This window comes from Bacillus rossius, chromosome 8 (assembly GCF_032445375.1).
Source record: "Bacillus rossius redtenbacheri isolate Brsri chromosome 8, Brsri_v3, whole genome shotgun sequence".
NCBI lineage: Eukaryota > Metazoa > Arthropoda > Insecta > Phasmatodea > Bacillidae > Bacillus > Bacillus rossius.
In genome coordinates, this window is record NC_086336.1 from 46,225,162 (window position 1) to 46,240,449 (window position 15,288).

At 35.0% G+C, this 15,288-nt stretch overlaps 1 protein-coding gene across 1 annotated transcript in view; it reads left to right on the forward strand.

Annotated features, from left to right (window-relative positions):
* The first annotated feature begins 11,979 nt into the window (after positions 1-11,979).
* The window catches only part of LOC134534853 (uncharacterized), a 288,966-nt gene continuing 285,657 nt past the window's right edge, over positions 11,980-15,288 (forward strand). Inside the window, exon 1 of the mRNA XM_063373487.1 lies at positions 11,980-12,454. Coding sequence (XP_063229557.1) covers positions 12,400-12,454 — 55 coding nt within the window. The 5' untranslated portion in view covers positions 11,980-12,399. The remainder of the gene's footprint in view (positions 12,455-15,288) is intronic.

Here is a 15,288-nt window from a genome sequence, read left to right on the forward strand (position 1 = left end):
ATTCATAAAAGTATGCAATCATTTCATCAATGTTTTGTTATGACGTTGTCACGTTAAACTATCGTCCGTAAACCGACTTTACAGACAACCATTTTTTTTTTCATAAGAAATATAAAGAATTTTTTCCCCATCTGAGATTTGAGTGTCTACATCGCGTTAATTTCAATTTTTAAAACAAATACTGTTTCACTGACTTTTTTTAATACGTAAGGATGGTTTATTGCTACACGTTTTCAGGCTAGAGTGCATACAATATAGGGCAACGTGGATTTCGTTTAGCGAAAGTAATACACGAAAGAATGGTTCCAAAAAAAACGCAACCCGCAGAACAAATTTCCAGTTGGAAGTATTTTAAAAGTACGGTGAAAGGTCGGGACTACGGACATGCCGGATTAACGATTTTACCGGATTATCGAACATCAATATAGTTTCGAGGGGAATGCCAGATGCGGAAATCTGAAAGGTAACCAGATAGAAAACAGGAAACGCCGTGCTAAAATAACAACGGACAATAACGAAACACTCTGAGCGAACTAAAAATTGCTGGTAGCCCAGTGATGCGGTCAAGGTCAACAAACAGCCTGAATTCACCCGGAAAAAAAAAATTATATCTGAACGCGAGTGGCTTGATTGGTGCCGGATTACAGTTTGTGCCGAACCATAGAATGCTGTATTTCAGCATTTGGTTTTGCTGCCACCCAATTTCTTTGGCCACAAACTGATTTATAGGCGTTCCGTGTTATCTGCAGTCGAGTGTTTGGAGTGTTTGGACAGTTTGGATACAATCGTCGCTGCTGTCGGCCGTATCGCTAGTCGCAGTTATTATCTAAGCGACATAAGCAGAAAAGCAAACAAGAGATATATTTTTTTTTCTTATCTTTTGCCTTGTGTTACAATCCAGTGAACTTCAAACCGACAGAGTGTTTAGTAAGTCTCTCCCGACAAACGCGAATACTACGTGACTTTCTCACATGGTGGAAAACATTGTTCAAGTTTGACCCTTTACGACGCGGCATTATATATTTTGATGCCAGATGCATAGTAACTGAGTTTCTTAAATTAGAAATTTCTTTGGAATAGAAATAGACAGTGAAAAATGTTTATTAAATAAAATATTAACACTGACCGACACAGATAACACACAGCCTAAATCGGTGGACCTAGAGATTTAAAATTTGGAGGAATTATTCCTTGCGTACCCTAGGGGTGCAAAATGGAGAATTGTTTTGCGGTTACATTCCAAAATGGGTGAAAAGGGTTGTTAAAGTTTGAATGAAGCGGAATACTCACTCATCACGAATTCTCAGAAACTGTAAGACCTACAGACTTAAAATTTGGCACGTGTATTCTTTTTGGTACGTAGACATCCGCAAAGAAAGAATTATACGAAAATTAGCTCCCAAGGGTAACTTAGCGTGGGCAACGCCGGGTAAGTCAGCTAGTGTAAGTACAAAGCCCTAAAATTAATTTTTCTTGGTCCTTGAAAAGTATTTAGTCACATGTTTCCTTACATTCAACTTCGATGTATCTGGTTGTACTTCTGAAGTTCAACATTTAATAAATTTAATAAATTTGCATTATATACAAATACATAAAATATCCTTTATTTGTTCAATGAGTATACCCAATACTCATGCATAATGGCTGTATAAATATTCTTATATTTTAAAAGAACAATATTTTAGTGACTTAAATCCTAAATTAAAAAGAAAAAAGATATTTATACTAAAACTTTATTTATCATTAAGATTGTTAACATCAGTGACATTTCTTGCACAACATGTTAAAAAAGATCAATTTGAACCTAAATGTTTTCAGTAGTTCTCACATAATAAAGAAGAGCACATTTCAAGCAGACTTTGTTTTTAATTTTCATAAAATAATATTTTTACTTGGTTTCAGTTACAAAATATTAACGTAAAATATTTTGGAATTATTCTAAAATCGTAGATTAATACACAAATTACAAATAACTGTAAAATAAGTAAATTTGAATAAATCAAGTTATATGATATTTTAAAAAAATAAATCTTATTTTAAATGTTTTCAATTTAAATCTAGAATTTCGAATAAAATTTAAAAAAAAACACCATAAATATATCTAAAACCTATCTACGACACTCTTTATTTCCCTCATTCAGACCGCGCTTTTATTTCATGGCTGTGGCAGTATATAGGTGGGTACGCCACTACCATACATCGAACAAAAAATCAAACCTAATTAAATTTTGAAAATCTGTTTATGAAGAACAAATATTTAGAATGAAGATAACCGTGAGAAATATAAACCAAAGGCAACATTTAGGATTCAGCAGTTTCTAAAAGCCTTCAAAATCGCATTTGTTTAACCAACAACACAGTGTTATTATGACGGTTAAGGGCTCCGCCTGCCCGGGCACACATACGGTGTGCAGAGCTTCAGGAAAAACAACGCGATTTCCGAGTGCGGTCTGTTTACGAAAAGCATTTAAGAGTTCACTGAGGGCCGAAAAGTACGTTTGATTTCGGATTACGTTTTTAAACTGTATTTATAGAAGAGTTAAAATGGCTAAAACGCATGTTTTTAGAGTAATTTTGAGACGTAAAACAACAGGTACAGACTCCTGAAAGCACTTAAGGGACTCGCATCACACCTTTATCTTCATTCTCGGCCATATATTGTTACGGTCACCACTCAAAATTTACAGTTATCCTGTGCCGACGAGAAGACTGCGCGCCAGTTCAGAGTTTTGCGCTTAGAGGCTATAGCGCGCTAGAAGCACCAGCGAGCGTCGCGCTTATCATCCCACCTCACTAACACACATACATCCCTGACGAGGCGGGAACCTTAAGGGGGGTCATGTAAGGTAAAAAAAAGGGTTGTCTGTAAAGTCGGTTTACGGACGATAGTTTAAAGTGACGTCATAACAAAACATTGAAGAAATGATTGCATACTTTTATGAATAAAATTGAATCATTTTTATTGAATTATCACTATTTTGTATGAATACAAAGAAGGGGTGAAATTAAATCTACAATTTAATTGATAAATTTACTTTTATTTGCACTCATTAATTCAAATATGTTTATTACTTTAAAGAAGATATTATTTTAACTATAACTTTTGTACATGTTTGCTATTTAACTTCTCCCAATCTGTGTTATTCTGTTAAGGATAGGACGATGATAGGAAAAGTAGGAAACGAATGGGAGTGTTTCAAGTTTAATGTGCCTCGAAAAAGTCAAATCGATGGTTGTTCCAATCGAGTGGAAGAGAGATAGGTGCGGCGCAAGCGTACAATGAGCGTAACGGGACACAGCGTATGTGTGCGTAACGGGACACTTTTTCGTGCGTGCAGCCGGCGTTCATAGATTTATTAGACGTTGTCATGTCAATAGTGGATATTTGGACAATTTTGAAAACATGTCATGTTGCATTGGTTAGATTTCTTCTATCGTTAGAACCACGTTTTATTTGTTCACGTGGGACAGTTGGGAGTATTTAACCGTGTTTCGTTACTTCCGCCGCAAGTCCACTCGAGTGACCTATCAGCTGCCTGCCAGCACGGTTCCTCCGCAGCAGAGCGGCACAACACACGCCCCGCGCGGCGTCTGCCCAGAGGGGCGATGAACTCGGTGCCGACGATGCGAATGAGCACGAGAAGCCTAAGATGTACAAGTACATTTGTACGGGATTTGTTTTATTTTTGCGCAGGAAAAATGAATTCAAATATTAAAAGTGGTCGGTTAGGTTAGCTACATTAAAACACTTTAAAACACTATGAACGAGTTAGTTAGGTCAGTATAGCTACATTAAAATAAACAGAGAAATATAAATATATATATAAATAAACCCGAGGTTGGCCGAAGATGAATATTCGGGCGTGTTCGGGCAGGGACAGAACTTGATGTACATCTTAGGCTTCCAAATGCGCACACTCGCTCGCCACTACCGCCTATACCGCATTGCTCCATCTGAACGAAGTACGTATACACTTACCAAAATATTCTGCACTTGGTCGATCACATATTTTTTTTTTTTTTACCAATAACACTCGATTACTTAAGTAGCACGGGAAACACTAGACAGATAGCCTAGCAACGATAAAAGGAAACCTCGACTGGCACAATCTTATCTCGCCAAACGGTCGCGTAATTAATGAGCACTAGAGCCAGCGGCTTGCAGAGAAGGTCACCCCTACGTCATCCGCCGCCGAAGAGATTTCTGCGAACAAGCAAAAAAAAAAAACTGGCGCCAAACTCCAACTGGTACCACTTTTTTTGAGAAGTAGGCTGCTGTCAAATTTGAAACAAGACAACACCTCAGAGATAACGACACGCATCTACGAGGAAAATAACGACGATAACAACGAGTTCCCTGACTGCTCATTTTAATAAATTAATTTTTAACTTATGAAAATAAAATTTAAAACAAAATCTTTTTGAGTGTATACCGTGAGTATTCAATTGTTAGGACGGGTAATTAACAACAAAATAAATCACCTATTAAAACTTACAGGAGTAATACCAAATACTTTTGTCTAAATTATTTTTGATATAACCAACCATAACTGCAAGGGGTGCAAAAAAAAACAAAGGTTGGAGAACAACAAAATTAATACCTCTCTTTAGTAGGGACACAATCGAATTCATTCAAATTATTTGTAAATCTCATATTTTTTATTTAAAACTTTGGTCTGAAACAATTTCATTGCTGCAAGGGATTGAAAAAAAAAACAGGGGTAGAATTTAAAAAAAAATCCCTTTCGGCACAGCTTACAGGCATAGGTAGATTTTAAAGTACCTATTTCGTCTGGAAATATTTTGGAAACTTGTATAAACTTATGGAACATTTTAAAAACTTAATGTACATAACATCTTTATGTTCCCCAATATTCGAGGGACGTTCCAAAAGTAAGGTTCATCAATTTTTATAATTTTGACGTGACAACGTCTAATAAATCGATGAACACCGGCTGCACGCACGAAAAAGTGTCCCACTACGGATGTCCCACTACGGATGTGTTCTGTTTGCTCATTGAACGCATGCGTGGCTTCTCTCTTTCACTCGATTGGAACAACCATCGATTTGACTATTCAATCATATTTTCGCCTTTGGAATTATTAATATTATGTAATTTAACGATCGTCCACCGATTTTCAGCACAATCGGTACGGTTATTTAAAAGTAATGTTGAAAATTCAAATACGTTTTGAACCAACAATGGTGTTTTACAGTTACACATAATAATTCAAATTACACCCGGGATCTTTTGCACAATGTTTTAAAAAATATTGTAACACATTATAAATAAGTTTGGTGTATTTGGGATGCGTATTTGTTATAAAATCGTGTTAATATTATACCCCTACCGTGAACAAAGATTTTATAAATATATATACATAACATTTGAAACTAAATTATTTAAGTATTGCTTCGTGGGCGTGTGGTTAGCGTACCCAACATTTAAACTAAAGGTTGTCGGTTCGAAACCCGACAGCTGTGAAATTATTTTTTTAACTTGTAAAAATAAATATGGCGAACGCAACATTTCAAAAGTAATAAATATATTTGAATTAATGAATGCAAATAAAAGTAAATTTATTAATTCAATTGCACATTTCATTTCACTCCTTTGTACCCATACAAAATAGTGATAATTCAATAAAAATGATTCAATTTTATTCATAAAAGTATGCAGAGGTAGATTTTATCATGCAAAAGATTGAAAAATTAAAAAAAAATTCTTCCTCAAAGAATATAATATTTTTAATGCCTAAATGTTTTGGTTGCAAAAACATATTACGGCTCAGTCTCAGGCCGAATATAATATTTCCTTTTCTTCTGGATCAATCATTTCATCAATATTTTGTTATGACGTTGTCACGTTAAACTATCGTCCGTAAACCGACTTTACAAACAACCAATTTTTTTTTTTTTTTTTTTTTTTTTTTTTTTTTTTTTTTTTAAAAAGAAGATGGTAGACCATGTGAAACAAACAATCGGAATAAGAATCCACACCCGTTGCTGGCTCAACGACGGAAGTACGTATCGTCAGCGGAGGAGGAATGACGCATGCGCAGAGTGCCGAAGTAGAGAGGGTAGCAGCAGACAGGCGGGCCCGAGGTTATTCGTGTACAGATCACGCTGGCGGATTGGACGTTTGCTGACAACGTGATCGCCAATGGAAGTGCGAGCTGTTACCCCAACACTGAAGGCCGCACTAGGGGACGCACCACAACGCCGAAATACCACAACGCCGAAATGCCAAATTGACCACAACGCCGACAGCTAGAAAACTGCTGTGTACCACAACGCCGAAATACATTAACGCCGGAAAATGTAATTGCAGGACTGCCACAAAGGTTAGGTTAGGTTAGACTAGGTTAGGTTACCAAGGTGTGTGTGTTTTTTTTTTCGGCAATAAAGTTCCCGTGTGGAAAAAAAATAACGAAACTTATTTTCGGAACGTCCCTCGTACAAAATGATTGATTAAACATTTTATATTTTTCCATGCAGCGAAAATATTATTAATGTTTTTAACTTAATGGATCCAGCATTTAATAGCGTAGAAAGAATTTCATTTTATGCAAACTAAGGTAGCTATTCAATTGTTTCAATTGTCCTTGGTCGTATACAAATGGCTTCGCATCTAGGCTTAAAGATATAATATTAAGATGTTCTAAAAAAAATTTCGAACGAATTTGATACTAAGAAAGTTTTTATTTTTTTAAATTTCATTCCCTGTTTTTACGGTAATAAATAGTTTCATCAGAAACTGTTTCAACCAAACTTTTAGATAAAGTTTAGGATTCAAGCAATAAATTGTAACGGATTTGGTAGTATATCTATTAAAAAAGTTTTTTTCTTCTTAATTTTAAACCTTCTTATTTCCTTTCCTTGCAGTTTATTTAAACAAATGTTTTTTGGTATTAATCCTACGAGTTATGCAATATTGAAACGGATGTGATATGCGTCATATTGTAGGAGTTATAGCGATTCAATTGTTTTTCAAAAAACCTTCCTCATTTAAACCCCTTTGGTCGGATTTTGCCCATTAACGAACTCGACCGATATTTTCCATTACAAATTTTTATGTATCCGTTTAAAAGTGATTTATTAAAGGAAAAAAAGACGCCCATTATGGTGTCCATAAATGTTATATATATGTATATATATGTGTGTGTGTGTGTGTGTGTGTGTGTGTGTGTGTGTGTGTGTGTAACTTTTGATTTGACGATGGTTTTCGGGTCTATAGACCATGAAAGAAAAACTATAGCTATATAGATTTTCGGAAGTTGCACCATGGTAAAGGCTACAATAGGTAGTATTTCTTCGTAAACTACCTAAAAAAATCTTAATATCCGTACCATGCCCCTTGAAATATTATCTACAACTTTCGTGTGAAATAATTTTTTATACAACCTACCATATCTGCAAGGGGTGGAAAAAACAAGGGATGAAGGACAAAAAAAATTCTTAACTCCCTTAATATCAATAGTATTAAATCCGTTAAAATTGTTTGTTAACCGTAGAAATATTATTATTAACTTTTGTCTGAAATATTTTTTGATAAAACGAACCATAACTGCAAGAGGTGGAAAAAACAAAGACATCAAAAAAAAAAAATTCATAACTCCCTTAGTAGACACACATTCGAATCCATTCGAATTGTTTGTAAATCTTATAATTTTTTTCCTAAAACTTGTGCTCGAAACTATTTTTGATAAGACAAACTATTCGTGCAAGAGGTTGAAAAAACAGAGGAAATAAAAAATTTGATTTCCGTACGATGTATGCTATTAAATCTTTTATTATTTATTGTAAAACCTTCAAATATTATTTTAAAATTTCGTCCAAAATAATTTTTATATGACCAAACATTACTGAAAAAGGTTGAAAATATCAAGTGTTTAAAGACAAAAAAATAATTATATACCTTAGTAAACCAAATATCAAATACGTTAAAACTGTTTGTAAATATTATCTAAAACTTTTGTTTGAAACAATTTTTGATACAATCAACCATTGCTGCTAAGGGTGAAATAAACTGGGGTTAAAGAACAAAAAATATTCCTATCTTCCTTATTAGGTAACAGGTAAAATATATAACAGTTATTTGTTAATCTTCTAATAATTAATTAAAACTTTGATCTGAACCAATTTTGGGTAAGATGAACCATTGCTACAAGGGGTTGAAAAAACTGGGATTGGAATAAAAAAAACTTCCGTAGCATGTACACTATCTACTCCATTCTTATTTATTTTTAACTTTGTAAATATTGTTTAAAATGTTGTCTTAAGTAAAATTTTATGTAACCAACCATTACTGCAAGGGGTAGAAATAACAAGACGTTATAGACACAAAAAAATTATAGCCTGTTTAGTAGGTGTATTATCAAATCATTTATAATTTATTGTAAAAATTCTTAACATTATCTAACACCATTGGCTGAAACAATTTTTGATTAAACGAAGAATTACCGTAGAAACAGGGGCTGAAATAATAAAAATATATCAATAATTCCTTACAATCAAACTTGTTCAAATATATTTCAAACTATCTTAATATTATTTCAATCTTGGTCCAAAGCAAATTTTTATACGACTACTTACTAGTCAATGAAAGAAAAATAGTAATTGAAGTTCACAAAAATGCATAACTATATTCGTAGCCATTATGAATTTCGTTCTAAGCTAGCTAATGTTCGATGCATTGAGTTAAATCATTGGAAACATTTTTGCTGTATGGAATATGAGGAAATGTTTTATCAATAATTTCGAAATATTAGTAAACTTGAGATGTCATGTACATTTAGTTTTTTAATTGTTCCAGAAGTTTCCAGAACTTTTCCATAAGAAATAGGTAGTTTGAAATCTACCTACACCTGTAGGCTGTGCCAAAATAGATTTTTGTTTTTCAGCTGTTCTTCAGACGTACGAGGGAAAATGCAAGGGTAATTTTCTAGAGTTTGCACCGTTGTGAAAAATAATTCCTAAAACAATGTATACCTATATTTTTAGATCCTCTCGTTATAGTTGATGATTCTATAAAACGGTATTTTACCGACTTGAACAGTTAGTTAGGTTAGATAAGTTTCAGATACTGTAAATTGGTGTGAACTGTTAGTTATGTTAATTTAGTGACATTAAAAATACTTAACGGCTATTTCTGGAACAAGCATAAATTCAAAAACACCATTTTCGTTTTTTTTTTTTTTTAAATTTCAAATGAACGCCTTTGCTAGGAAATCACCAATGCGAGAGAAAAAAGAGCTTCTGTAGTAAGATTTCTCGTTCTCGTTTCCAACAGGTTTTATTTTAGAGTAAGTGAATTATGTGTTCGGCGCAGCTGAACTCGCTTTAAGTGGTTCGGAAAGCCCAGAACACGTGCATGCACTAGACAATTATAACTCCTCACGAACACTTGTCAGACAGACCGGTCAGACTGCATTTGCTATAATCCTAAGACTATTTTTAAAATTAAATTCTGGAAAAAAAAAATACTTTTAATAAAACTGCTTATAAATTGCTTGGCAACACATTTAGACCGAGTTCCAATTATATACGTATATTTTATAATGCAAAATTATCGAAATCCCAATTCGTAAAAAAAAAAATAACGTATTTTTGTAATTTGAATTTGTCAACTTCGAAGCTTAGAAATTATATAATACAGATTGCCAAATCATTACCATATTACATATTTTAACCTGAATATGTATTGAATACACACACAAATAGGCTACACACACAATCATATATATACATACACACATACCATTACATAATACTATATCGTAGTAATGGTTCTTTCATTAATCATAAATTATCTATCGATGTCGTTTTTAAATATATTTGTAAAAATAATTTAACTACACTATATTTATTAAAAGAATTCTCTCCAAACATGAAACTTTTTTAACATGCATATTAAATATAAAATTATGTTTATAGATATTTATATTTTATTTGATGATAGAACGGTGATTTAGGATTTCCTTTTTTCTTTTTAAACTTCTGTTGAACTTGACTATAGCAGCTGTGTAGAACATGAAATGATAATCCATCATAATGTTCGAAATAAGACTCTTTCAAATAAGCTTCCCAAATTGTAAAATGTTCATTATCGAATTCTAAACGGCCTTAATACGAGCTCAATTAGGCAGATTTTGTTAACAAAATGGTCTAGTTGCCCAGCCCGATTTTATACACAAAATGATGACTTTTTCGTGACTTCGTTTTCCGTTTTTTGTAGCAAACAAAAATTATAATCTCTATTAATATAAATGTGTGTGTTATTTGCTAATTTATTACTTGTTTTGATGTAAGCTTTTGGACATACGCCATTGCAAGCATTGCATTGCAGTGCTTGCAATGGCGTATGACCAAAAGCTTACATCAAGTCATGCACTCCCATTGCACAAATCTTTCAAATATAATTATTACTTGTTAATTAGTTATGGGGGTAAAATAAATGTTACAAATTGCAGTTAACCGCGATACCATGATTACCATTAGTGGTGAAATATATATTGTATGGTAGTTACGTGAGAGTCATTCGACAGAAGTATGAAATAAAATAGTGCAAGATTTCAGCTATGAAACTCTTTTAACTTATTTTCCAAATATTTAACGTTAACCGCATCGGAGTGATGCGAGTGAAAAAAAAAAAAAAAAAAAAAATGAAAGCTTAATGCATCCGAAATGAAACCTCTTCCAAATCACAAAACTTACCAAATCAGTAATTCTAACACATCGTCAGTTTTGTGACGTTTAAGAATTGAATATAAAAAACTAAGCACAGATTTCAAAATAAGTCTTTTAAACAAACAAACTATACCTTATTGTGTTTGCATTGAAAAATATCAGGATATTCTCTGTTCTGGTACTAACATTGCACACATATTCGGATATTATAATAAATTGGTACAAGACAATAGAGCGGATTAAAACATTATATTCAGTTAAATGTAATTTTTGACACCCTGTAGTTTTCATGTCGAGTTGGAAGATCATCAGACGTATTCCTGAAGGCGTCGTGACTGGAACAAACAAAAACTCTCTTCGTTTGCTACTAAACAAGTACGGTACACTATAAAAAAATCCAGGAATTTTTTTAAATTTGGTTTTGCTTTGGCTGTAAGGGAAACCAAAGCCGGTGGTTTCAAGGGCGTACGTAGAATATTTCATTTCGTGAAAAGGTTAGTTTTTTTTTTAGGGGCGAGGGGTGGGTGGCGGATGAGAGAGGAAACCATTTTATCAGCTGTTTTTAAATTCTTTCCTTTTGTTGGTAGGAATTATATACGTATTTTTTCTTGAAAACCCCACCCCATTTTTTTCTCGCGTAAGCCCTTGAGTGCAATGAAGTGAAGTATGCATGATTGAAACTCTCCACCCAACCTTTTTTTTTTTCTTACGCTTTTGAGTACAATAACGAGTGAAGTGAAGTATGCATGATTGTGCACGTGTTAGCTCATCGAGAGCCGATTGATTTTTGTTTGCATCCTTTCCCTCCCCCAGGGGCGTAGGAACCGGGGGGGACAGGGGGGACATGTCCCCCTGAACTTTTTGGGTTGAGGGGACTGTCCCCCCAACTTTATAGACCGTGATATTTTTATTTTATAATATTATTCTGCCCAACTTTATTTGTAATTTCTTCACTCTCAAATTTTATCTTAAGGAAACAATAATAATTTTAACATTGATGTATCCAATGGTTAGATACAAAAACTGCTTAGAAAGCGCTATTTTGCACTTTTGAAATCAAAATTTTCCGGTGGAGGACCCCCGGACCCCCCGTCTTCGTAAGAGGGGAATGGGTTTACATGACATCAAAATCATAAGGTACTTGTTTCCCCCCCCCCCCCCCAACTTTATGAACACAGCTACGCCAAGGCCCTCCCCCCTCTACCAAACCTCTATAACTTGCAATGCTGCCCGGCTGGAGGGGAACTCGGTAGTAGCGATTGATTGTTGGTAGTACTAGAATGCTACGTCGGAAAGTGGAGCGTCGCCCGAGGGCTATAGCGCAGCGGCGGCGGTGGGTCCGGGCTGCGCGGGAGCAGCGCGCATGCGCGCGGGACGCGATCGACCGCGGCTCGCGCATGCGCACTGGCGGCCTGCCGGCGGGCGGGCCATGGACGGCGATCAGTCGCCTCACGACCGCCGAGTAGCGAGGGTCTCTCCGCCGCGCATGCCGGGTGCCCGGAAAAGGGGGGGACGGGTTTCGAACGACCAGGAAGACGGGAGGGGGAAGGAGCCGGCAGGAGAGAGACAGATAGAAAAAAAAAGAAATAACCTTTTCACCCGCGAAACAAAACGGAGAGGCCGCGCTCGATTGTTTGTTGTTTTAGATTCTTGCCGGTTGAATAGTGTTCCCTTGTCTGTTTGCTGATGCCGACAAGGGCGACATCTACATGGGGAAGAAGGGAAATAAGCGGAAGACCAGGTGGCGAGTTCTGCCTATCGGCGGTAAGTGGAACATTTTCTACTTCCTTCCGGGCTGGCTTTCTGGCGTGGATTGATTTGTTGCCGCTGTTGGTGCGTGTTTGTGTGTCGATGTGCAATGCTGGATATCTGAGCTGTCGCGATGTGCTTGGGATTAAAAGTTTATTTTCTATCATTTTCTTTGAGAATCTGAACACAATTTAAAATCCGGTCATAAATTTTCTGGCGCTGCCGGTATATTATATATATTTTTTAAATTTTTAATGAGCTGTGCAGATGACATATTTACTTTGCTTAATAAGCGTAATTTAACAAACGTATGCTCTAGTAAATGTTTGTTGCAACTTGTCTGCTTACAACTCGATTTTTTTTTAAATTTTGTATGTTATAGGTTGCATTTTTATTTATACTAACGAAAGCGGTAATATTTTTGTTCCTTTTTTTTATTGTTACAGTATGTAAAAAAAAGTCGGTTAATTTGCTAGACCTACCTGCCCCTTTTTACTGAACACAAACTTTCCTACTGCTTTTTTACTCCCGCACACATATAGCATCAATTTCAATTCATGGGGTATTAGGTCGTTCATAGGCTATGTCCGTGTTTATAAAATACGAAGGGACCCATCATGCAAATAAATAAGTATTTTATAAAGCACGAAAGTCGTAAGACGTCACAAACCCTACAACTCGAAATTGTAGAAAGTTGAAAAACAAAATATCTTCCCTGGGCTTCTTTTTATAATTCATGTTTATCATGAAAACACGTGGATTTCCAATAATTGCTTTCATTGTGCAAAATTTAAAAAGTGAAAACGTGATGAAATAAAAAAAAAAAAACACCGTGTCCTGAGCACGTAACGTTTTCGGAACACTTCATTTCAAATGTGGAAGGGCGGAAACTCAGAAGTTGAAAGTTAGCCGATGCTTGCGTTGCGTTTTTGCGTCTCGTTCCTTGCCAGGTTTATGAACCAAGCCTCAAGGCGACGGGCCCTCTATGGTTATAGTTGGCCCTGAACCACGCGTGTCTCGACTCGGTGTTAATAAATTAGTATATTGTTATATTTTAGTTTAATTTTAAGTAATGAAAATTGGAAATTTTCTATAGTAGGCACTCAAAAAAATTATAAATTTATGTCTTTGAGTACTACTTTCCTTTAAAACGCCGTGTAGTTTTTTATTTTCTGTAACCTAACCAACCATTCACATCATTCAGTATTTTAAATGTAGGTCATCTAGCCAGTGACGGTTTTTTTCTTCCACTGGTTCCAGGCCGTAACTCTTATAGTAGATACCAGACTCTAAATAATTATCAGAATATGGAAATAAATATAAATATTTCTCGGTATGCCCTATTGTTTTTAAATAGCACAGTTTCAGTTATATTAATTACTGAAACATTAAATATATGGGGCCCTAATTCCTCGAAGTAATAATTTACAATCGCCCAAGTTACCAACATCACAACTGGAAATAGTGAAACTTCAGCACATGTGTCCTTGCGGTCTCCGTTACATTCCTTAATTTTTTCCTTGTTACCTATTTTTTTTTATATAAAATTATATTTTGTGTTTAAATCAAAATAAAGGAGTACAATATATATGATTTCTTTTATAGTATTTGGATAAATGAATATAATTAACTCTATAGCATAGCCTACGTGTAGATATCCCTACAGTTTTTATGAGACATGTCAAACAATTATATTGCATAATTTTGTCTTCAACATATTTGTATTAATTGACTTGTTCTATATCCCGGAGTCCTTACCTCCATATGGGATCTACAGAGAAAAAACTGAATAAATAAATAAATATTATCGCGTTATTTAAACAGCAATAAGGAATTTAAAAAATAGTGCAAAAATTGTACCATCCGTCTCCAACCAGCCCGCCAGCTATTAAACAAATGTTTCACTAAAGAGTTAACGAAAACGTGAAATCGGTATGCTTGCAAGGATATGTATGGAAATAATGTCTGCTATTTTATAAGTTTTAAATTTGCACCCAGATGCAAAGGATTTTGCAATGCTCAACGTGTAACTTAACGGAATTCACCATCAAATTTTCGGCGATGCCGGAAGTGAAATAATTCGTTACGTGTGTGGACTTGGGAGGGTAAGTTTCAACCCGAGGCAAGAACTCATCTTGGTGACCTTCCCCCCCCCCCCCCAATTCCCGCCCTTTTTTTTTCAAACCTAAACCTTTCCCTACAACACCTCATATCACCATTACATATTAATTTCAATATTCCAAATATTTTTATTCAACTTGATGGTAAATAAATAGATTTATTTGCAGTCATTTTATTTTCACTACATCGCTAATTGGATGGTACGCGAAAAATACCAGTTTTAAAATATTTGACGATATACGCGTAGGTATTTTCCAATACAAATATTTCAGTTATAACACTATCTACAATAATAAAGTAAATATCTATATTAAAAATTACTCAGCCCTTTAGTGCCCTCTGCCCCCTTTAGTTATGTCCCTGCATCTGCGGAAAAAACACATGATTATAGGGCTTCCCTACTTTGTTTTGGAACAGGGTGAGTTGTGATTCAAGACACCAATCCGATTCCCAAAGGACTCTGGTTCGAATCTCCGTCGGACTATTAGAGGTTTTTCGTGTTTTCGCAGAAATCACTCCAGGCGAATGTTGGGATGGTTCCTTTCTAAAGGCCATGACCGATTACTTGGTAATATTCTTACGTCGCGGCTTTTCCGGAAATTAGTAGTAAAATCCCAAAATTACGTTTTTCGAACTCATAAGGCGGTCCTCTATTTATCTTGAAAGCAGCTTCTTTAAATTCATAATGGTTTCCGAGAAATCACCGTTTATATCTTACATTACAATAC